This window comes from Vipera ursinii (assembly GCF_947247035.1).
Source record: "Vipera ursinii genome assembly, chromosome: 3".
Classification (NCBI taxonomy): domain Eukaryota; kingdom Metazoa; phylum Chordata; class Lepidosauria; order Squamata; family Viperidae; genus Vipera; species Vipera ursinii.
Window position 1 is genome coordinate 184,564,425 of NC_139516.1, and position 24,997 is coordinate 184,589,421.

The 24,997-nt window shown below is 37.6% G+C and overlaps 1 protein-coding gene across 2 annotated transcripts; it reads left to right on the forward strand.

Annotated features, from left to right (window-relative positions):
- Positions 1–24,194, forward strand: LOC310638534 (carbonic anhydrase 3-like). Of its 2 annotated transcripts, XM_083359693.1 has the most exons (8): positions 1–56; positions 3,155–3,352; positions 12,535–12,653; positions 13,936–14,028; positions 17,232–17,297; positions 18,139–18,294; positions 22,332–22,490; positions 22,666–24,194. In XM_083359693.1, exons 1-7 carry the CDS (start codon positions 2–4, stop codon positions 22,449–22,451), a joined length of 807 nt encoding a protein of 268 aa, XP_083215819.1. In that variant the 5' UTR covers position 1; the 3' UTR covers positions 22,452–22,490; positions 22,666–24,194. The 2 variants fall into 2 exon arrangements, with proteins under 2 accessions (XP_083215819.1, XP_083215818.1); XM_083359692.1 differs by having other exon boundaries at positions 22,332–24,194.
- The last annotated feature ends 803 nt before the right edge of the window (positions 24,195–24,997 follow it).

A 24,997-nucleotide genomic window follows, 5' to 3' on the forward strand; every position in this document is an offset into this window, starting at 1 on the left:
GATGCGCAAGCAGTCTACCGGCGAGGCCCTGACCTGGGGCTACAGCAAGGAAAACGGTGAGTGGGAAGAAGTCCCCAGCCAGCGGCTTTCCATCCCGCCACGCCCCCTCTACCTGCCCACCCTCCAACCGAGCGACGCTATCCGGGGCAGGGGTCCCCCTCGCAGCTCCGTGCCCCCCCGCCCCCCCGCAGCATTCAGCCGAACTGGGGACGGAGCCTTTCTCCAATCTCTCGGGAGCGGGATTCGGGTCGCTCCGAGCGGTTGCCTTACCTGGTCCCTCGACTCTTTTTGATGCTATCAAATAGGGCATAAGTTCTGAAAGAGAGTTTTTCCCCCATCAGGCTTTCCTTTTTGGGGTGCATTGCAGGCATGATGGACCACAACTCCTATCATCCCCACTGAATACCTGGCTGTAGATTTATTGGAGTTCTTGCTCATTCCGGTGAAGGATGTTTAAGAAATGTTTGCTTGGAGTGAAAGCAACTTGCAAAGGCTAAGGGGTTCTTCCTTAGATGGAATATATTTGGGAAGCCAAATTAACCAAATTGTTTGCATATCTATTTTAGGAATGAATTTTGGACTTTTCTGGATTTTTGATGGAAGACTGTCATTGCTTGCTGTAAATGAGGATGCCAAAGACTGAAAATAAGCCCTTTTTGCACTACAAAATTACCTGCCTTTCTTGGCTGGGAGGCGAACAATTTTTATTTTTATTTATTATCATAGGAAAACCATGTAACACTCTATCTTCTTAAAAGATTGATGATCATGTCTTTCTTCTAATGCTGGACTCACAGGAGACTTTCTGGCACTCACTTCTTGTATCCTGTAGCAGCAGATTAACTATTGCAATGAGATAATTTCCAGACAGGGTACTTGCAGTGTTGCATACGTGTGTATGTCAAAAAAGTCAAATATGCAATCAACCCTTCTTAATGCACATTGTGACCCATGTAAAAAAAAGGGCTGGGTTTTGATTGTGTATTATGGCTGCCATCTTGACTTTCTGAACCCCTTCCCTGTGGTAGGGAAGATTGCAGGATAAAAAGGCTGTAATCTTTGTTAAAGGTCTGAAGTGGAAGAGCAGACCATCTTTTTATGAATGACCTTTGCAACCGTTTGCCCCCAAATAGTTGCAAAGGTGTTGGGTTATGATTTCCATGGCTCCCTCCTGTTGCGCTTGCAGGCTGGGACTGATGGCAGTTTACAGACTAAAGTATGTGGGGGGGGGTTCAATTTGCCAATCCTTGTTGTGTGTGTATGCAGAAAAGGGTGTATATTCCACTACTGTTGCTTTTGTTCTTTTTGTTAGTAGGACAATAATATTAAGGATAATATGCCTGAAATGTGAAAACATTCTATCTTATTGTTTTTAACAATAATTAGTATATTTAATTAGAATAACAGAGTGCCTTAACATTTCAAAGTGCTGAAGAAAACCGTTTTGCTCAAATAATCATATATAACAATACAGTGGAGACTGCAGTATTTAAGTATTAAGCTTAAGATTGAAGCTTAATACTTAATACCATGTATAACAAACGTATACGTACATACATAACATATACATTATAGTATGTATAATAAATACTTCGGTGCATTTTGCATTTGTTCTTAATATGATGTTTGGTTTTAATTTAAACAACTTTATCCTATCAATATTGGCATTTTAGAAATGATGAGTAATACTGATATGAACAGCTTTATTTTTAAAAGTTTAAATTATCTAGATATGAGAGTATCAATAATCTCCAGTCAATATTATGTACATTTCCATGGACTCAGTATTTTGTGTTTTATAATAACGCAGTAAAATGGTAAAGAAAAATAGGAGAAAAAAGAAAAGAAATTTCGCACCGAGGGGAACATTTTTTGCTTATGAGTCTACAATTTAATAAATGCACTTGGAATAGAAAAGTCTTTTAGGAGGCCTACTGTTGTAACTGCCTGATGGGTGAGATCAGGTTTCCCCCCCCCCTTGCTATAACACTTCTTGAGAGAAGAGGAAATTCTTCCATGCGGGAATGCCCAATTTCCCCAGTTAATCATTCCCGGCCCAATAATAAGTCTTCACTGAAAGTGAATACAGAACACCTTTCTCTACTCCAGTAGTACTCTGGTCATTCCCAATCAGCAGGAAAAAATGTCTGAAGGATACCCCATGGGAGTAGGTAGAATTAGTCTGTGCACTCAGAGTGACAGTCCAGAACCTGTTTTTCACTTAGATCCCAGGCTTGAATATATAGTGATAAAAAGCATGATCCCGTGCTTTGTATAACACTATGCCTCTGCCTACAATTAGGTGCTGCTATAGTAACTTTGCAACTTCTTAGAAATATATAGTTTTTCTATCCTACCTGTTCTAAATTAATTGCACTTGAAAAAAAGCCCCTTTGACTTTAATGTGGCCTATTTTTAGTAGACATGCAAAAAAATGTTCTTTTAAGATTTCCAGGGATTCACATTGGAAGTTTATGCTGCATATATGCAGAACTGATTTCCAAACAGATTTTTTACTTTACTCAAGCAAGTGGACTTGATGAAAAAATCTAAGCACAATCCTTATTGTCTGTTATTCCTATGATGATCATACAGTCTTAACAATGTTCTCTGAAGTTTAAATAAATTAAAGTTTTCCTAATACAGAAAGTTGATGGAATGTATTTAGCAACTTCACCCATTTTGCATCTAATTAGCAAAGGTTTATGCAGTGTGAAAATTATCAATAGCACTGCATGTTTTTTTAATTTTTTTCTACATTAATCTATATACGAAGGTAACCTCCTTGAGTCTGGTGCAATTTCCTGTCAGATTATGCAGGATTGCAGGCTTTGTTTTAAATTCAAATCTAGTTTTAATTTCTTGTTTTCTAATAAGGAATAGAAAGGGTGATTGAAACTGTAACGGTAGTCATTGCCTCCAAGATTTAAAAACCCTTTAAGAAGTAATTGTAAAGACTAAATCGTCTTAGGATCGGGCAGTGCTTAACATTGTTCATTTGACTTTTCCAGCCTCATGTCCTTCAGGTGTTGGAACAGGCATTGTAGCCATCTGGGGCTAGAATATCAAAATAGCTGAAGGGCAACTTGTTGGGAAAGGCTGCCATATGGTACAGAATATGACACACCTTTGTTTTGGCATGTTTCCCTCCCAGGACCTGATCACTGGCATGAAATTTACCCTATAGCCAAAGGGAACAACCAGTCACCTGTTGCAATTCTTAGCAAAGATGTCTTCAAAGATCCTGCTCTTCTGCCTTGGTTTACTGGCTATGATCCAGGTGCAGCTAAGAACATAAGAAACACTGGGAAAACACTGCGGATTGCATTTGATGACACTTTTGATCGCTCAGGTAAGTTTACTTTGGTAAATGTTTGCAAATGTGCTTGTAAGCCTAAAGTAATCTGGGTTAAGCCTACAAAATCCTTAGTGTGAAATGATCTTCTAAGGAAGGCTTCATCTCCCAAACACAGAAACAGCTGATGGGAGATGAGTGATTTGTTGCTTATTGTGGTTGTTGGATTGTTTACTTTCCTCTGCCTCTAGGGATATTCTCCCAATTTTGAGAGATATGCCGTCCATGTCACCAGTCAATTTGCAGTAAGTCTGCAAATATTTGAAACCCAATGCTTTTCAGCAAAGTTGGGTTTTTGTTCCTATTCTGTTCTTCAGTGTTTATTCTGTGTTGTAGAATGATAGGTGCAGTCCTCTTGATTTTGCATCCCAGACTGATCACATGAAGGGTAGATCATGCTGGAAAGTATTTGCCAGTCATGTAATTTAATTGGAGTGCATTAAAGTAGAGAGCCAGAATGGTGTAGCAGTTAAGGCATCAGGTTAGAAACCATAAGACCATGAGTTCTAATCCTATTTTAGGCACAAAACCAGCTGGGTGACCTTGAGCCAGTTCTCCTCTCTAGAAAGGAAGCAATGGAAAACCACTTCCAAAGTCTTGTGGAGAAAACTGCAGGGACTTGTTCAGACATTTGCCAATAATAATAATAATAAAAAAACTGGCTCAAAGGCTCCAACTCCCCATCAAACAAATCACATAGGAAGTCACTGTCAGTTTTATTAGAAATCATAAGCACTACTATTCTTCCATGTCAGATTGATTGATAACATGCCATTAAGTCACTATCAATGTTTAGCAATTACACAGATTAGTTTCCTCGATGGTCTGTCCCTAATCTGATCTTTCAGCTCCTCCAAGGCGTTGCATTCATTGCTGTTGTAACTGAGTCCGTTCACCCTCCTGGTGGTCATCTTATTAGTCTCTTTCCTTTTGCCTTTTCCAGCCTTTTTGATTAGAACCTTGTTAATTATAATTTTCCTATTTTTTTCTTGCCTCTACCTCCTCCTTTTGCTTTCTCCCCTAATGGAAATGTGTATAATTTGTTTATATAAAAGAGAGAGTGAGTGAGAGAGTGGAAAAGAAATCAATCCTGCCCTTTCTATTCAAAAGGGGGTAAAGCTGCTTACAAAGCAATCACAAAACAAGAAACAAGTCACAAGTGCAGAAAGAAATTTAAAAATATTTTTTTTTATTTATTTAAAAAATAAAATAAGTCTTAGAGTGAACAGTTAGGTAAATGCAACTAACAATTTCTAGTCAGCGAAAATTCCAAACAGCCAAATTGTACATCGCTTGTAGCGAAGGCTCTGATTCAGTTCTGCTTGCTTTGGGATGAACCCTGCTCTATATTTCCAATAGTTTCATTTAACTATTTTAAAGCCTTTAGAAGATGATTCGAGATGTTAATCTTTTCTGCCACAATATTTGATTGGATTAATCTCTAGACTTGTAATTCACATGGAAATACAGTAGGTTGCAAGAGTGCCGTTTTACTGTAATCAGCATGGTTCTTTCCATATGCATCTGTGGTTAAATATCAAAATTTTCTCATTAGCCCATGGCATTTTCCATGAAGCTGATTTTTATTTTCTGGTACAGGGTGAGAACAATAACCTTTTCTCAGAAAGTGGAAAAGGAGTTGCAGAACAGCAATTTTTTGCTTTTAAAAGAAATGTTGGAAAACTGACCATACTTGGACCAGTGATATGATTTTAAGGTTTGTTTTAACAGCACAGTTAAGATACAGTCCTCATGGACTGTAATTGCTTTCAAATGTTGAAGGATTAGAACCCCTGCACACTCATGTACAGAAATGTACTTTCTTGTTTTTGTGTGTGTGTGCATTGCTGCAGTGCCAATGTAATATTTGTATTTTGTATTTTCCTCTATGGCAGTTCTTATCTACTCTGTTCTTGGAGTAAATTCTTGGCTATAATGTTACATTTTTTCATTGGAGTATCCGCTATTCATGCTCTTGTGAGAAGGAACAAATCATGTGCCTTTTTGTTCCCTTTGTCACTTTGCATTGTATGGCTACAACAGAATGCATCCCTTCCTGTACTGTAGCCCTTGGGGTTTTTTTTGCATCATTACATTTAATTGATTATGATGTCCTTTTGTATGGGTGCTTCAGTACCACCAATGAAAATGAACAGAATTCCAAAGCTGAAAGGGAGAGATGGTGTTGTTCTGGACTGGCTAAAGAAAAGACAAAGCTAAGCCTTTTGCCCTATGCTTAACATATCTTTTATCCTTGGGTATTCAAGTACATAGATATTAATCACTGATGAGAGACCAGCAATGCTCTGACACAAAAGGTTGAGCTCTGCGGTAGCATTAACTCTGAAATTCCATGCTATTGCTGGCAGTAAAAATGTTGCTTCAAACAAAAGCCCTCTGGGATTGCGATAGTGATCAGCTTTCTGCCCACCGGAGTCGGGTGCTTTCTCCTTTTTAGGCTGCAAAAGAATGTGTGGTTAGAATCTCAGGAGGGCTAGAGTTAAAACTCATGGGCAGGGGCATTTTAGGTCAAAACTGAGATTTGTTTCCAGAATGCCATGCTAGAATAATCTCTTCTCTTTGAATTCAACATGACCTGAATTCATGAAATAAATGGCACTCTTGGGCATTATGAAAATGAGCAGTATTTTAGATAGGCATTTTCATCTCAGAAGAGTCCACCATATCATTGTTAAAAGTTCTTAGCTGACTTTATTGACCGTTATGTTCAAAGAACATGCCAATTGTCTATTTATTCTTGGACCTGTTAATTGCATTGTTATTGACATGGCCAACTGTGCTATACTGTTTATTTTTTTTTAATCATAAAACAAAACTGCAAAGCCATCACTTGTCCCTAGGGGAGGTCTGAGCTTCCTTTTTTTTCACTTGTTGTTTTCACCTGTCACTGTAAATCTGACAATATATGAAGCTTTTCAAACCTTTGTATCACTATACTGTGGTCTTCCCATGATTTTATGTGAAGCAGGATAACATTCCTGGCTTGATCAATTATGTATTGATGAGTATCCCATTTGTAAGGAAAACTCAATTACACTTGCACTGGGATGCTACTGTATAGGCTGGTCATAGACTCTTTCATTGCTTTTACTAAAGATCTCAGGTCTTTAAGGTTGAAGACTGTTTTTCCTGATCTGAAAATTGTGCCATTTACTGATACCACAATGTACTAAGGATTTTTTTAACAATGAATTTTCAAAGTACTTCATACAAAATATTATTCAGTGTTGCAGTGTTTTTGTTAGGAACTGACAGAATTAGAGTACTATAGTGTTTTTTTTTTAAAAAAAGGCTTTTAAAAAGTTGCTTTTTATGGGACCTAGACCAGGGGTCCCTAACTCCCGGGCCCTGGACTAGTATGGTCCCTGGGCTGTCAGGAACCGAGCTGTCCAGCTGGAGGTGAGCAGCAGGTGACTGAGCGAAGCTTCATCTGTATTTGCAGCCACTCCCCTGCCCTACTGTAAACTGCACATGAGAGGGATCTAAGTTGCACACTCCTACCCCCCCCCCCCGCATCTGTGGAAAAAATGTCTTCCATGAAACTGGTCCCTAGTGGCCAAAAGGTTGAGGAACACTGACCTAGATTATTGTCATAAAAATGTTGCCATTAAGAAAAATGCATGGGTTTGAATTCCTCTCTTTTGCTGTGAGGACAATAGATGAGCATTTGAAGATTTTTATTAGCAAGTTATTAATAGATTTATTCCATGCCTGAAGAATGGAGCATTTGCTTTTATTTTTATGCAAATAAATAGTAGCCAACCATTAAATAACTGTACAGAATGGACAGAAAAGTACTTTTTCCACTATTTCTCCTTTGCAGCTGGCTTTCAAGTATGCTGCATATGAATCAGAAAATAGAATACCCATTGATATACCTTTCTTCTTTATTCCTTTAAAAACTGTCTAAATTGGTGGCTATCACCACATAAATAGTAATGAATTATACAGATCTGAATTGAACTGAATAGAATTTAAAACTGGGTGGAGTGAGTTAATGAGGAAGTTGCAGATCCTACCATAATAGAGTTGTTGCTTAAAGTATGACTTTGGGTTTACTGAGATTTTGATCAAATTGGCTTAGCTTTAGCAAACCATTGTAGTAGAGTACTTTCCTATTTTATTTTTATAGAGAATAGTCTACTGTTTGAACACATCTTCTGTGTGAAGGGTTATCTATATTAAGTCCTATAAGCAGAAGGAATGGATGGACCTTGACAATTACTATTATAATTAGCATCTGGATAGCATGTGGAACAGGCATTCACGTGGTTCCAGCACTGCTCAATATTGTGAGGGTATTTCTCTATAAATTGTTCAAATTACAACTACCGGTATATTTCAATCTAGATCTATACATTATAAGTTCAAATGATGTAATATAATTTGCATTTTTTTCTTTAATGACGTATTAAAGGATGTTTTTATACTGTCTTAAAAATGCTAACACAGGAAAGGGAAATCTATGAATGGACCTCCAGAAACTATGTTCGCCTTTATTTGAAGGATAATTTTATAAAAGCCTGAAATGATCATTGGCTGAGCTTGCATGGACTGTCCCTACATACTTTTTGCAAATTTGGATTGTTTATTTTACTTTTAAAAATCATTTAAATTGAGGAAGAAACAGGTCACGTGACTCCATATTCTTTAGTGTTCTTAGTAAAGAAACTCTTGCAACAAAATTGTCCTTCTACACTTGTTCTCTTCAAGGCTGGCCCTATTGGTGAACAATGTGGAGTACTTGCTTCAGGTGACAGCAAGGTGCATGATAAGATAATTGCATACATGGCCACCCTACACCCTGAAAAATAGCCTGTTTCCTTCATATTTAATAGATCATGTATGCTATTGCAATTAGTGTACACATAGAAGATGCCATGTTATTTTTCTATTCAGACAGCACAAAATCACAAGGCTGCCTGTTTATTTTTCTTCCCTGTTAAAGAAAGCAGCAAGCAAACAACAGCAACAAAAAGGAAAAAATATTCAATTATAATAACTAATGAGAGGTTTAAGCAAGTCTGCAAGTCACTGATTCCTTGGAAATTTGGTGGTAATTAGTCCACAGTCCAGTGGCATAGACATGTAGGTTGGTAATAATGGCACCAAAATGTGGAATATGAGACATAACTACTCAGAGAAGTTATGAGCATTTCAGAAATTACTTAGGTACTTTCATGACTGTATCTAAAACTAAATACAATACATAGAGATCTAATTGTGCAGGAAGCAGTTGTGTGAAACGGCAGCTCTTTATAGCTCAGTTAAGTGCAAACTGAGAGAAGAATTTTATTGATATGTTGGAAATAGTTTAATACTGATTTTTTTCATGCATATATTTTTTCCCATAGCTAGAAGGCCATACCGTAGTAGTGGGTCAATCCATATCACATGACTTCTGTCCTGTCTGGTGCTTGCCTTGGGGATGAAGTGCACAATGCTTTTGTACAGTTCTGCCTATAAGTTCATTCACTGGTTGCATTTCCCTTAACTGACAATGACATTGAGACAGGGAAATATAATTTTAATAAATTAGATCTTCTCATCTGACTACAGAAGTGGACACAGTGTAGAATTACATTGTCATCATCTTGGCTTATGTGTTATACTGAGCATCTTTTAAAAATATGTAGGAGAAAAACTTCAGGAGGAAAGAGCCATGGCATCAGCCCAGCAACACATGCTTTTCTGAGCTGCTGCCTTTCACTTTCATGTTTCTTTATAATGGTATATTTTAATTACCTGGATCCTTTTCAATCAGGATTCAGACCTGGGAATGGAATGGAAACAGCATTGGTCACGATTTTGATCTCTAGTGTGGGTGTGATGGTGGATGTGCATCCATACTTACCTTACTTGACTTCTCAGCAGCTTTCAGTATCCCTCTGGATTGACTCAAAAGACAGGGGGAGAGTTGCATGATGTTTGGCTGGTTTTCAGGGTTAATTCCAGTTGGTGGTGATTGGGGAAGAGAGATCCTGCCCTTGGGCCCCTATATGTGGCAAGGTCCAAGGGTTGGTGTTCTTTTTCCTCCTATTTAACATCTACACGAGACATTGGGTAAGCTCATCCAATGCCATAGGGCAGACATGTCAAACACAAGGCCCGGGGGCCGGATCTGGCCCGTGAAGTGGCTTCATGTGGCCCATGAAGCCATCCTGGAAACAGTGAGGGAACGGCCCCCACTGCCTTGGCCCTGGCCCAGAGACCCTCCTTCTGCCAGAGACCCTCAGATCTGTCCCACTCCTGCCCAGGCCCCCATAGGCACCCTTGATGCGAACGATGTAGAGCTGGTCATGCCCACCCAGTAGGCCATACGCACTCTAGCCACGCCCACCCAGTAGGCCACACCCACCCTGGCCATACCCACCCGGCCCCTTGAGGGCAACTGCAATGCTGATGCAGCCCTCAACGAAATTGAGTTTGACACCCCTGCCATAGGGTAATGTATGATCAATATGCTGATGACATCCAGTTATACATCTCTGCTCCTGACAAGTTTAGTGATGCTGTGGATCTTTTATCCCAGTGTCTGGAGGCTGTGATGGTCTGGATGGGGAACAACAGGCTTCAACTGAACCCTGGCAAGACTGATTGGCTTTGGATTTTGAGAAGCCCTGGTAATGGAAATGTGCCATCTTTGGTGCTGGATGGGATTGCATTATCCTAAACAGACCATCTACACAATCTGAGGGGGTTCTCCTGGACTCATCACTCTGGTTCACTGAGCAGGTGGTAGTCTTGGCTAGCAAGACCTTTGCACAGCTTTGTTTTCTGTGCCGGTTGCATCTTTTCCTGGATCAAACGACCCTACTCATGGTTACTCAAGACCTGATGACCTCTGGGTTAGACTGCAGCAATGTGCTGTGCATGGGGCTATCCTTGATGAGTAACTGGAAACTTCAGCTGCTGCAAAATGTGGTATCATGAGCACATGTGTGTGCTTTATGAGCTGCATTGGTTACCTGTCTCTTTTTGAGTCCAATTCATGATACTTTGTTGACCTTTAAAGCCTGTCATGGTATGGGGCTGGGTTTCTTGAAGATTGCCCATCTCTAACTGTCTGTTCCACTGGAATCTAGCAGAGAGAGTATGTTATAGGTTCTGTCAGCTAGGGAGCTAGGGACCCGAAGTAGTGGCCTTTTCTGTGGTGTGCCCACATTGTAGAATCTACTCTGAGGTGACACTGGCCTCATCACTTTTGAGTTTCACAATGCCTTAAGACCTGATTATGCCATTATTAACATCCTTTGCTGTTAATTCCTTGTTCTTTTTTATATAATTTTAATTTTTTTATAATGCTTTTATAATGAGTTTTTAAATATTTTTTTAAAATGTTTTTCTAATTAATAATGATAATTGGTTTTATGTATTAAAACTTACTATTGAGAAGGAGATATTCTCTATATTGAGATCCTTACAAGGTCCATAACTGCAAATCAGAAAAATCCCCTACAGAATCATCTGTGAAGATTAGCTTGAGTCCAGGTGCCTTTGGTGATGAGGAAGAAAGCCACACATTTGTCCCTAAAGCATTTCCATATCACACCAGCCTAAGAGTTGTATAGAAACTTACTGACATATTCCTCAATGATTATAATTAACCCCACCTTACTAGATCCCATGCAGGATCATCATAATACCTGAACTCCACATCCAAGAACACCGAGTGAAGTTGCTGTGATGCAAGTACTATTGTATGGTGCCAACTTTGTCACCAGAGAAGTGGATTTCCATGAGCAACCACAGGATTTGCTTGGCAGAGGTCCTGCTGACCTTCTCTGGTTCACCATCCCAACATCATGCTCTTACAACCTTGGCTTGCCAAAACCTGCTCATATTACTCTTACCAGTTGCTCATGTGATCTCCCTATTAATGTGAAATATAGCAGGCTGATCAGAACTATTAAAAGACAATCCTTTCTTTGATTACATATTGTGATTTGATACATTTTTTTTACAGGAAACCTAGGCCTCATCAGAGGTGGAGTAGAAGTGATTGGACAAATTCAGTCTTGGTTACCCCAAGTAAAGTGAGAGGGAGATCCAAGGGAAACATTGTAACCTTAATTAGTATATCTTTACAACTGAAATGTGTTCCTCAGCCTTCCTAATCCTAACCCTAGTACTCCTTTCTCCTCCTATTTTCCCTGCAACAACACTGGGAGGTAAATTGGAGAGAGAGAGAGAGAGAGAGGGAGGGAGAGAGAGAGGGAGGGAGGGAGGGAGGGAGAGAGAGAGAGAGAGAGAGAGAGAGAGAGAGAGAGAGAGAGAGAGAGGGAGGGATCCCTGGGAGGGAGAGAGAGAGAGAGAGAGAAACTGGGTCAAAGTAACCCAGCTGGCTTTCATGCCTAAGGCAACATTAGAACTACATTCTTCTAGTTTCTATCCTGGTGCTTTAAAAATTAAACCAAACTGGCTCTATTTGATTTATCTTTCATGTTGCAGTATTTAATATTTTTCCTGTTCAGTGACTGAATAAAGTGTTACATATAGGAAACTTCTAAATGCTTTTCTGTGATATGAAAAGTTAGCTTACATTTCAGATCCTTTCTAGTTACTACATATAGTTCTACATTAAGTGGAAAGACAAGATTTATAGATAGGAAGGATAAGGCCAATCTAACCAAAGGTGCAAAAAGTTAATCAAATCAGAAGTGACAAATGTGTGAGTTCAGTCATACTGCCTGTTCATAATTGGCATCTACTTTTAGATGACAATTTGTATCTTGTACATGCATTGTTCCTAATACTGGCAAAATATCATGGCAAAATACTATAACACTCAATCTGATGATCAGTTGGGCATGGGGGAATAGCATGGTTCTGGCCAAGCAAAGGACATTGTTCTTCTCCATCAAAATATTTCCTAGAATATTTTCAGTTATGGCTAAACCAATCACTTTATAAAACTTGGAATCTTAAAGCAGAAAAAAGGATACTAAATGTCACAACATATACTTGCCAATGTGCTAAAGGTAGGTGGTTGACCAAAGATGCCCTGCCTTATGAACATTGGATTGGAAATGCAGTGGAAGATGAGATGTCCCCTTTTGCCATCAGTAATATTGGCAAGTGATGTTTATAAATGCTCATCTTAATTCATGTGTTATAGCACAGCAGAATCTTCTGTTAATCTAGACTATTCTTTGCAGTGATTAGGGGAGGACCACTTCCTGGGATTTACAGGCTCCGTCACCTTAACATTCACTGGGGTTCTACCAGTGACAAAGGCTCAGAACATGTGGTGGATGCAAAAAGGCATGCAGGAGAGGTGAGTAGGTTCTGTGGGAAATACTGGAAGATCTCCCCTTATCAGTAGAAAACCAGGTGCAGATAGTCTAATAAATGCTTAGCAGAGATGGGAAGCCAGTTGTCCTCTAGTTGTGGATGAATTACCCAGGTTCCACCAGGGTTCACGGTTGGTGGCCAGAAATAAAGGACATCGGATTTAATGTTCCATGCATGCTTTCAGTGTTAACATGTTAAGTCTTTGAATTAATTTGTCTTATGCAAATAAACAAGTTATTTCTTCTGGTGAATAAATAATAATTCAAACTCCAATTAACACATGGAAATAGATGTCAGAATAGGGTTGGACCTCAATTTAAAAGTTCAGATGTGTTCTTTTGAAGACTCCCAAATGACCAGAGAATATAAGAAGATTGGGGTACTAGCATCAATATCTATGTCAGCATACAGATGAGGATATCTATATAACCAGCATGATGCAGCATTCTTTTGAAAAATGAAAATGGAAATTGGCTGGGCACATTTATCAAAACAGGTGCTAACTACATATATATACATGTAGATGCATATGCATTTATTCATAAAAGATGTCCTCACAGAATATGTAACATGTAAAAAGTCTATATATGCTTATTTGTGAGTTGTTACAACTTGATATGTTGAAAGCACCACTAATAGGAATTTTTATAGTATTTGATGTTATCCTGAAGATAATTAAACCAATATCTATCTATCTATCTATCTATCTATATACACATATACATATATATATATACATATATACACATATACATATACATATACATATACATATACATATACATATACATATACATATACATATACATATACATATATATATATATATATATATATATATATATATATATATATATATATATATATATATTTCCAAAGGTGCGTGATGACTCATAACTTCAGATCTGTTGGCCACTGCTCATATTGTTTGAGAATAAGTATTATAGTCTGGAAGATGTTCACTTGGAGAAAAATGGTAGCATCAAAACCATTTAATGTAAATTTTGCAATTTTGTGTAATCTTACCTTTTGACCCTATCATTTTAAACATTTTTTCTAAAAGAACAAAAATACTTAGATAATGCATAATACAGTTTGTATGTTTCTGATTTTTAACATTTTAAAATGTTTACCTTGATTTTCATTGATCATCTAGGTACTAAGTTTGAGTTAGATACTGGGAAATGAAAAGAATTTTTTGAAATTCACCAAGTTCCATTAAGGCCTGTTTTGATATCTAACTGTAATGTTTTTCTTGCTTTTAGATTCATTTGGTACACTGGAATTCCTCATATAGTAATTATGCTGATGCTTTGAGAAAATCTGATGGGGCAGCTATTGTAGCCATTCTAATGCAAGTAAGTTCTGATTGCTATTTTCTTATGCATATTTTCACAGTAATTTTCAGCTGTAGCTCTAAAAGTTGTATCTGTTTTGGACAATGATGCTATCTGTTTTTCACCATGCACATCATCTTCTTTGTGCTGTTATGTACCTTAACATACAGAGTGCCTATCTTCTACCTTCCTCTACTGTCCCATCATATGCCATACTAATGGACTGAGTGCACTAGTTTATCTTTCTAATTTCTAATGAAGCTTGAGGAAAGAGTCCATCATAGTATCCAGTGACCCTCGAGTCTAATACATGGAATACTGTGTGAACGTTCTTCATTTTCCAAGGACTGGATGCACCACAATGTAACAAATCTATATACAGTGCTTTGTTGTAAAAAGGTAAAGGTAAAGGTTCCCCCGCACATGCGTGCTAGTCGTTTCCGACTCAAGGGGCTGGTGCTCATCTCCGTTTCAAAACCGAAGAGTCAGCGCTTGTGCAAGGACATCTCTGTGGTCATGTGGCCGGCATAACTAGACGCCAAAGGCGCACGGAACGCTGTTACCTTCCCACCGGAGTGGTCCCTATTTTTCTACTTGCATTTTTTCGTGCTTTCGAACTGCTAGGTTGGCAGAAGCTGGGACGAGTAACAGGCACTCACTCTGTTACGTGGCACTTGGGACTTGACCCACCAAACTGCCGACCATCTGATCGACAAGCTATTAGTCTGGGTCAGACATGTCAAACACAAGGCCCGGGGGCTAGATCCGGCCGCGAAGTGGTTTCATGTGGCCCACAAAGCCATCCTGGAAACAGTGAGGGAACGGCCCCCACTGCCTTGGCCCTGGCCCAGAGACCCTCCTTCTGCCAAAGACCCTCAGATCTGTCCCACTCCTGCCCAGGCCCCCATAGGCACCCTTGATGTGAACAATGTAGAGCTGGCCATGCCCACCCAGTAGGCCATACGCACTCTAGCCACGCCCACCCAGTAGGCCACGCCCACCCAGGCCACACCCACCCGGCCCCTTGAGGGCAACCGCAATGCTGATGCGGCCCTCAATGAAATTGAGTTTGACACCCCTGGTCTGGGTTAACTCCAGTCTTCTTGGCTTTCCAAGGTGATTTCACCATGTAAATGTGTCTAACACTCAATCCTTTATATTCAGTCCTTTTCATATTTGGTTGAAATAAAAGTCTGTAAAGTGGCATACAATCTTTGTCTTTTGTAATAGTTGGGATGCTGCCTTGGTGTGGATGCTCTTTTCTAGTTGCTACTGAGCTCCAGGCCAAGCTCCAGGCTCCAAGCTCTGCTCTTAAACAGTGTTGTTTTTGAGTACTCCAGCTGAATTCCCAAGCTGAGTTCCTGGAATTCCATCGGGGTGTGCTGCTTGTGGTTCTGGCAATTGAATGATAGTCCTCTGGACTGCCTGTAATAGCTGTCAACCTTCAGACATCACCTCCCACTCTCTCGCCTGCTTGCTGTTTTCCTATCTTCTTTTCTCCTACTTACCCACACTCATTCTTAGAGTTGGCTTTGGTAAGCTAAGAAATTGGAAGCTTCCTCTGTACAACTCTTGAAAATGCCATGGTGTGGCTCAATTATTGCAGGCAGGTGCAACACAAGTTTGTATGCTTGTAAATAAAGTTGTGAGTTGAAGAATGAGGGAAAAGGAATGAGAACCATTTATGCCTGGCTGCAGTTAGTTTTCTCAACTTCATCATTTCTCAGTCTTTGGGCTAACATCCTCTGCCTTGTTAATTATAATTATTATAACAGTAATAATTACAATTAATTATTGTTATGTAGATTTATACAATTAAAACACAATTATAGTCGTGTTGCTATATTCACATGTTGAAATGTCTTCTTGTTTCTTTGAATGAAAACTTGATGGAACGGAATTAAGTTACTGACTGGAGAGGAAAAGATTGTATTGCTATATACACCTGGAACTGCACATCTGTCAAAACTCAAACAATTTCTTTTTCTTATTCTCCTCTTCTTTTAGAATTGTTTATTTATTTTAATCCAATAACATTTGTAGGTTCTTTCAATCCACATAGACACTTTGGGATGTTTAATGGTTGAAAACAGTATTCAGTTAAAAAAAATGATCTTTAGTAATATCCTGCTATGATGACTATCCAGACAAAACTGTCCTGCTTCAAGCTTGCTTCCTGAAAGAAGGAGGATTGGTGTTGTTGAGTTCAATTGGTCAGGTCATGTACCTTTTTCATGTCTTTGTACTAGATGTGAACTTACTGTTTTGTAAATAGTAGAAACAGTAGAAACAGTTAGTAACACTAATACTTGGGATTTTGAAGAAAATCTGTACAGATCTTGGTAAGAATGTATAATACTTTAGAGAGGCATCCTCCAAGCTGGTGACTTCTTCATGTTGAATTTGACATCTCCAGCTAGCATGAAAAAGAGCCACACTGACTGGGGTTTATGGAAATTCATTCAACATATCTGAAGAGCAGCAAGAAAGCTGCCTTAAGACCTAGGAAGTTGGCTTGGATACTGCAGAGTGGATCATTAGGTCAGCTTTCCCTAACCTGATAACGTTAAGATGTGTTGAAGTGCATCTCATTGTGCAGGGGTTAGAATACAGTATTGCAGGCTAACTCTGCTGACTGCCAGCAGTCCGATCCTGATCAGCTGAAGGTTGACTTAGCCTTCCATCCTTCTGAGGTTGGTTAAATGAGGACCCAGATTGTCGGGGCAATATGTTGACTCTGTAAACTGCTTAGAGAGAGTTGTAAAGCACAGTGAAGTGGTGTATAAGACTTATTGCTGTTGCCATCTCCCATTATTCTCAGTCTGAAAATATAAAGAACTATAATGGATGAAGACTGCAGGATCTGTAGTCAAATACAGCTGGAGAGTACCAGTCAAAGTTGAATTTGTCAATATTTTCAATTATTTTTCACTTTCAGCACCACTACCAAAATGTTTTCTGAAGTCCGGAAACACTCACTGAAATTAAAACCATACTACAGTCATGCAAAATAGAGCACCATTAAATAACATCAACCAATCAGGCAAATGTTATTCTCTTTTTGTTTGTGTACTTAGTATTATTGGTAGGAGTTGTAAGATATTCCCCAAATGTTGCTACTTCAATGGACATATGGGACACTTAACAATTAATTCTGTATACTATTATAATTTGAGAGATAATCACCTTTCATGCCTGCTCACTGTCTGTTTTCTGCCTGACAGGTAGGAAAAAACCCTAAGCCAGAGATGAAAAGAATTATTGAAGAAATAGATGGTATTAAAACAAAGGTATGTCAATACCAAAGCTTTCTAACATGGTCAATCTGTTTCAATAAAGGGAGCCAACATACTTAGATAATGCATAAAAATATGATATTATGAACACATGACAAACTACCGTATGCTTAACTGTGGTTTATTGAATGAGACAGTTAGCTGGCTTCATGCATCATACTAAGCCATGTCATGCTTACGAAGCTCAATGACTGTATTTACACAAAATGCCAAGCAGTATGAAATGAACAAGGTTATAGTTATGAGATGTGAATCTTCTGCAGCAACAACTAGCAACAACTAGTACTGACAACTAGTGTGAAATATGCACAATAGGAACATTGTAACAAATCTTTAAAAAAAGAATAGCTGACAACTTCCCATGAGAAATTTAATGAGAGTGGAGCAAGTAGTAAGAGATTATTTAAAGGAAGGTTTTCTAGACACAGCAGTCTTGATTCAGAAGTAAATCTTCTCAATTGATTTTGCTCGAGATTCTCTTTATTGCCTTTAAATTGAAAGTTGGGATTTTTTGTTTTGGTCAGAAGAAGCAATTTGGACTAATATTTCATTTTTATTATGGATCCAGATTTCAAACTACTTGGGGATACTTAATAAAATCAATGCAGACTTAATGAAGTCAAGGTATCTAATGTTAGGTAAATCTGGAATATCTTTTGACTGATGATAGATATTAGAATAAAATGTTTATTAGTTTTATTATTCTGTGATCTCAACTACACCTTGGAGCTATCTATACCAGTGATCATCATTATCCAGTTGTAATAAATCTCTTGTAGAGAGCTTTTTTGTCTCTGCCACTGAATTTAATTATGTTATTTCTGATTTATTTAAGGGAAAAGAGGTTCCTTTTCCAAACTTTGATCCATCTATCCTCTTCCCTGAAAATCGAAGTTACTTTACTTATCAAGGTTCTTTTACAATGCCTCCGTGTGAAGAGTGTGTTACCTGGATTGTTATGAAAGAGCCTATAAGTGTTGATGAACAGCAGGTAAATTAGAAACTAGAGCAGTTATTTCTTATATATATATACATATATACATTATGCAAGTTTAAATATGCCTGTGTTCATTAGTGAATATAATCTGGCTTTACCATAAATTATATACATGATTCTGATATATTGTGCTGTATTCATGACAAATATTGACGATTTCTAAAGCAAATGAATCAGAGTGACGAGCAAGGACTTAAGAGCATTTTACAGGTAGTCCTTGACTTACAACAGTTCATTTAGTGACCATTCAAAGTTACAGTGGCACTGAAAAAAGTGACTTATGACCCTTTTTCACACTTATGACCATTGCAGCATCCCATGGTCATGTGATAAAAATTTGGATGCTTGGCAACTGATTCAATTTACGATGATTGCAGTGTCCTGGGGTCATGTGATCACTTTTTGTGACCTTCTGACTTGCAAAGTCAATGGGGAAGCCAGATTCACTTAATAACTGCATTACTAACTTAAAAATTGCAGTGATTCATTTAGCAGCTGTGGCAATAAAGGTTATAAAATGGGGCAAAATTCACTTAACAACTGTCTCACTTAACAATAGAAATTTTGGGCTCAATTGTGGTCATAAGTCAAGGACTACCGGTGTAGCATCATAGAATTGTGGAGTTAGAAATTAATCCATTCTTCTGCAAGTGGTAAGAAAATCAATTAAACCACTTTTTAAACAAACTTGCGCCCTCAGTAAGTGGTCTTAATCCACTGTGTTAGGTATGGATCTTAACATCAGGAAGTATTTTTTATAATTGTGAAATCTAGGAAGCTACAACTTGTACTCAGTATTTCTGATCCAATTTGTATGGAAAATAATCCCTGACCATCTTTTCTATACCATCTTTTTATATGTACCTGAACACTGATATCATGTCTCCCCTTAGTCTTCTTTTTGCCAGATTTAACTCTTAAGTTACTTTAGTTTCAAGTTCCTCTGTCTCCTTTGAGGATTTTAGTTTGTCAGTTTTCTTCTGAAAATGCAGTGTTCAGACTTGTACAAGTGTGGCTTCAACAGCACAGAGGGGTGCAGAATAAGGACTCCACGTGTTTTTGATACAGAGCTTTTTATGATGCATGTAATACCCCATCTGGTAGGTCAAATAATCTGTTCTCTTAAGCCTAACTCTAGCCTTCTTCCTTTGCCAAGCCACTTTCCAAGTCAGTGAATTCAAATCACCAAGGAATTTTTCTGTATTTTTATGGATGTTGTTTGGAATGGGAGAGACAATTTAGATGGAGTATTTTTGAGGGGGAATTTTGCCCATTTGTATTCATTAAACCACTCCCACTTTCCTTCTCCCTCTCTTTTCATTTTTGTCTCTCAAACTCTAGTGATTCTCCTGACAACTCTATAATCCATTTTAATTTAATTTAATTTATTAGATTTATATACCGCCCTTTCCCGAAGGACTCAGGGCGGTTTACAGGGTATTTTAAAATCAAACCAATACAAAATACAAAAGTTAAAAAAACAATTAAAAAATATTAAATTATCCCTGAAAATAAAAACCCCAGTTAAAAATTCTCAGCCTGGGCCGGAGAGTTCAAAGTGCCAGGTCTTCTTTTATCAGATCTTCTTTCTTGTCCTCGGGTATATTTTGAAGTCCTGAAAGATAAGGTGCCTTTTCCATTTCCGGTATTATAACAAAACCTTGTAGACTTTTCTTTGCCTGTGCCAAACTGTAATTTTCTTCATTTGTAGCCTCCAACTTTTGGTCATTTTCCTCTGGTCTATGTTCTATTTTCTGACTTGTTTGTTCATTCTTTGTCCTCATTTCCTGAGAGTTTTTTAATTGTAAGCCTAGATTAAGAACTTGTTCATTTATGTTGTTTAGATTGTTTTAATTCTCATCATGTTTTTTATTGTGTCTTTATGTGAAAGAATTGTCTTTTGAATTGATTGCAGCATAGCATGCATTTCCTCCTGGAAGTGTTTGCCTTGTCTTGAGGTGTCACTCCTGCAGATCCCTGATATACCGGGCTGGGGGCTTTAGATGAGAATGTTGAATGTGGTTTTCTACCACTTTTGATTAGCTATGCAGCATCCATTTTAACTCACCGCTCCAGATATTCTATCAAAAATACCATAATCCCTGAGTATTAGCCCTATCTAATACAACCAGTCTTAAGGTCCATGTATAGTGAGGGACGCGGTGGTTCAGTGGGTTAGGACGCTGAGCTTGTCGATCAGAAGGTCGGCAGTTTGGCGGGTCGAATCCCGAGTGCCGCGTAACAGAGTGAGCGCCTGTTACTCGTCCCAGCTTCTGCCCACCTAGCAGTTCGAAAGCACGTAAAAATGCAAGTAGAAAAATAGGGACCACTACGGTGGGAAGGTAACAGTGTTCCGTGCGCCTTTGGCGTCTAGTCATGCTGGCCACATGACCACGGAGATGTCCTCGGACAAACGCTGGCTCTTCGGCTATGAAACGGAGATGAGCACCGGCCCCTAGAGTCGGAAACGACTAGCACGCATGTGCGGGGGAACCTTTACCTTTACCTATAGTTCTTATGTTCTTTATGTATGGCCTTTATAATTCAGTATTGTTAATCCACCACTAAAAGCAATATTTTATAACAGGGGTCCAACAATTATCAATCAGCCAAAGTTTACAGTCCTAAATATTCAACCACCTAAGAACAGTCCAAGAGCCCCTGCAAAAGTAGCCAAAATTCAAGATTTTTCTTTCTCTGCAAATAGTTCTTAAGCTTAATAATTAAAGCTCAGTAGATGTTTATAATCCAGGAAGGTCAGCAGTTTTTATAACAGTTGTAGTTCTCACTCTGTGGTAGATAGCCCAATGTATTTTTCTCTGTTCCCAGCTGTTCTCTATTAAACTAAGAGTCACTGGGGATCAAAGGAATAAGTTGTTATCTGTTTCTGGACATCTTTCCAGTTTCTCAGTCAAGACAGTTGCAGTGCTATACTCTAATCCACCACTAAATGTCATTAGATATTCATTTTCTGACTTTTAAAACAAAAAAATTATTTTCTTGTAGTTTCATCCCAATACTCTTTCAAAGAGAAAATCTTAACAATTTCCTCAGTTTTGTATGTCCAAACTATAGTTTTTTTATTAGTTCTACTTCAATATATTTCTGTCCCCATAAAAATTAAAATGCTGCTTCCATCTATGGGAAGGGTGGGGCTGCATTCCCTTTTTTTTCTTACTTTTGGAGATTTTTTTTTGCTTCTTGGGGGTCTTTTCCAGGCAATCCAGTTGTAAAATAGAAGAGAAAATATCGATATTCTCACCCAGTTCCAAACACATTGTTCACAATCTATTCTAGTTGGTGCTTTTTTGCTTCATGTGTCTGTAACTTGGGCTAGTCACGGAAGTGCTGTTAGCCTTTCTCCTGCCAGTTTGGAGGGCTTTCCCTGGATCAAATGGATCAACTGCCATCTTTCTGTGATCAATGGGTGTCCCTCCTTCTTTACCACCTCTCCAGGGTGACTTTAGACTGATTTAAGGTTCCCTGGTAGGGCGAAACCAACTGTGGGGTATGGAGTTCTGCAATCCCTTGGCCGTGTTGCTATGACACAAACTGGAAGTCCAAAGCTTGCATATCTTGAATCTCAAATTTTAATTCAGTCTCATAAAAGTGGTTGGAAATTTTATTCTTTCTAACAGATAAAATAAAGTTTTTTATTTAGACAATAACACTATCTTTTATCAACTCTATTAGAGAAAGAAGCACTCAGAAGAAATCTAATCTAATCTAAATCTAATCTAGAATAGACGACTGGATAGTTATAGAATGTTTTAAAAAAGAATCAAATAACTAAGCAATAATTGAATCTAACAGGTAAGAGTTCATTTCTACTTGGGTGAGAAGTTCGCTAGAAAAATAAGCCAAGCAGAAATTTACAGAACAAATACAACAATGGTTCTATTGCATTTTTTTCTTTGAACAAACTCTGGCAATTTTTAGGAAATTATCATTGTAGTATCTTTTGAATGCTTTTAAAGATCATTTTTAACTAAATTTGTCTTAGGAACATCTTTATTTTTTCCTTTTCGTAGATGTTAAAGCTGCGTAGCCTTTCTAGCAATAGCGCAGAAGATGTTCATTGTCCTTTAGTGGACAACTGGCGGCCTCTTCAGCCTCTCAATAACAGGATGATACGATCAACATGTCAATAGAATCTTTACAGGAGTAAAGAGGAGTCATGAAGATCTAAGGTTTTACCCTCATGTTGTATATAGGTGGTTCTTACTCTGGATCTATGCTGTTGAGCCAAAAGTTTTAAGCAATGAAGCAGGAAAACTTACTAAATGAATCTAATTTCTGGAGGGGGGAAAATAATTATAGTAAAACTTTAATTTGTCTATTGATATGTTGTACCTCTCTCTTTAGATGTCATATACCACCACTCCATGATGTTACAGAGACTGAGCAGCATGTATCAAATGCTTCCTTGCTCAGCCTTACTCATTTGGCTGTTCCTGACAACTGCACTGGCTAAACTGTTTTCTGCAACCAGATGTCTTTTCCATGTATGGGTTTGCAGCTGACAGACATCTGAGTATTGCAGTTATAATGTGTCTAAGAAGTCCAAGTCTTGTTTTTAACCTCAGAATCTGGCTTATGAGTATTGCAAAAAGCCTTTTATCTGATATAATGATAAAAGTTCTGTGATTTGTTTAGCCATTCCCACTGGAAGGAGAAGCCATCAAACCATATCTCTATGCACTTGCTGAGTTGCTATAATTTTCCCATATTATAGTGATCACCAAACCAGCTTTATCTAATCTTGAAATATTTTTCTTTTCCCCTTTCACAATTTATTAAAATGTTCTTAATTTAAAACTGGTCAAATTCCAACCACCTTGTATACCAGTTGAAATTGGTGAAAGAGGATTTTTTTCAACAATAACCCTATATGACTTTCAAGGTCATAGAAAAAAAATAACATTCAAATTCTATTTTTATACCAAATTTCCTTGAAAGGCCTATTGATTTTAGGAAATTTGACTTTGAGAAAATATGTGTGGTTAAATAATAAAAAAGAAAACCCCCAGCATATTAATATATTTACAGTATTTATTTATCCTTCTTGAAATATAAATTAATATCTTCAAATAGAAGACAGGATGAGATATAAAACTTATATTTCATCCTATAATTGTGAAACTTTATTTCACATTAATAACTGAATTTTTTGAACATCTTAGATTTGCTTAATATGAAGAGTATCTCAGAGAATTAAAAGCACACTTTTTTCTTGAAATGGGGAAAAAGTGTGATGTATTCAGTTTTTAGTTGTGCTGTATTGTTCTGTAGCATCCCAAAAAGTAATATTCTGATCTTATCCTGATTTGATTATTTAGTCATTCATTTTGTGGCAATGCAGATAGTGTGCATTATATTCAGAATTGCTGTTATAAATGGGAAGAAATTATATAATGCAATGAGATTTTCACAGGAATCTCATTTTAGATTTGAAACCAGTTATGAAATGGAAAATATAATAAATCCAGACTTTTCAATGTCAATTACATTTTTGAAAAAAAACTTTTATATCTCCTATGTATATATAATTAGTAACTTATAAATATCAGAGTATTTTCTTCCAATTTTAAATATTGGCTAATGGGTTGTTTCCTCCCAAATTAAAAATTAAATCAATTTGTCTTTGCATTGTAGCACTTAACATTTCTAAACATAATCATTAAAATTTCAGAGTGAAAACTTCTTTTTAAAGATACAAGGAAAACAACAGGGGAGAATGTCTAATCTCCTGAGAATTATTAATAAAATATTGGCCTGGGTTGATTTTCTTTCTTGCTTTGGGTTTTGCTTTGCAAGAAAAGCAATTCAAAGTGTACTGTATGATGGCAATTTACTTTTGTAAAACAACAAAAATAAATCTATTTCTTTCAGAACCAACATTTTCAGATTTTTTTTCTGACCACATAATTTGAAGTCATAAAAAGTATGTTTGGTGGGCTTTTTTTAATAGATTGAAATCTAAGTTCAGTGGCTTCATCAATAAACAATGGACATGGGACTATTTTAAAAACAAAAAGGAAAAAACAAAAAATTACAAGGTCACAAAAAATGTCCATGCTTGTTTACTTCATTTTACTCCATAGGACAGTTTTTTTTCCTTTTTAGTAAGTTACACCTTTAAGAAATTTCCTTCTAAATACTGCCTGTCAGATTCTCCCCACAGGTGAGGAAAAATACATTTATTTATAAATATAATTATTTATAATCCACATTTAGCAACCAAATTTCAACTCCACATTTGCTGAAAATACATTATAAATCAATCCTACTCGCTATATCAGCTTCTTTTTCTAAAGCGACAATCATAAATACATTTTATGTCCATACAGTTTTTGATGACTTGATCAAGAACAAAATTTGGGAATCTACACTGCAATTCCAAAATTTTGCTTATTGTCACCTCTTCTACTCTTTCAAACATAACCCCCCTGTAGCCTTTGCATTCACCATTGCTACATTTCCATTTGTACATGGGAACAAAACCAAACATATTACAAACTTCAAGCAGAAAGGAGGCCATCTACACCTATTTGAAAACTTTCACCAGTGGGGAATTGTTATAGGTAGACTCTTAATCTGTTAAATAGCACTTACCATCATCATATTCTGCTTGAATGTCCTCCTCATCCCCAATTCAAGCCACTGGTTCTTGCTCAGTTTCAAAAAAAGAGCAGAT

What these genes read in the sequence shown, in the direction of transcription:
- LOC310638534 (XM_083359692.1), top strand. Translation starts at nt 2, where the DNA reads ATGCGCAAGCAGTCTACCGGCGAGGCCCTGACCTGGGGCTACAGCAAG. An exon ending in TTGTAGCCATTCTAATGCAA is followed by an intron (nt 14,029 to 17,231) that starts GTAAGTTCTGAT and finishes TCTGCCTGACAG; the next exon opens with GTAGGAAAAAACCCTAAGCC. An exon ending in TAAGTGTTGATGAACAGCAG is followed by an intron (nt 18,295 to 22,331) that starts GTAAATTAGAAA and finishes TCCTTTTCGTAG; the next exon opens with ATGTTAAAGCTGCGTAGCCT.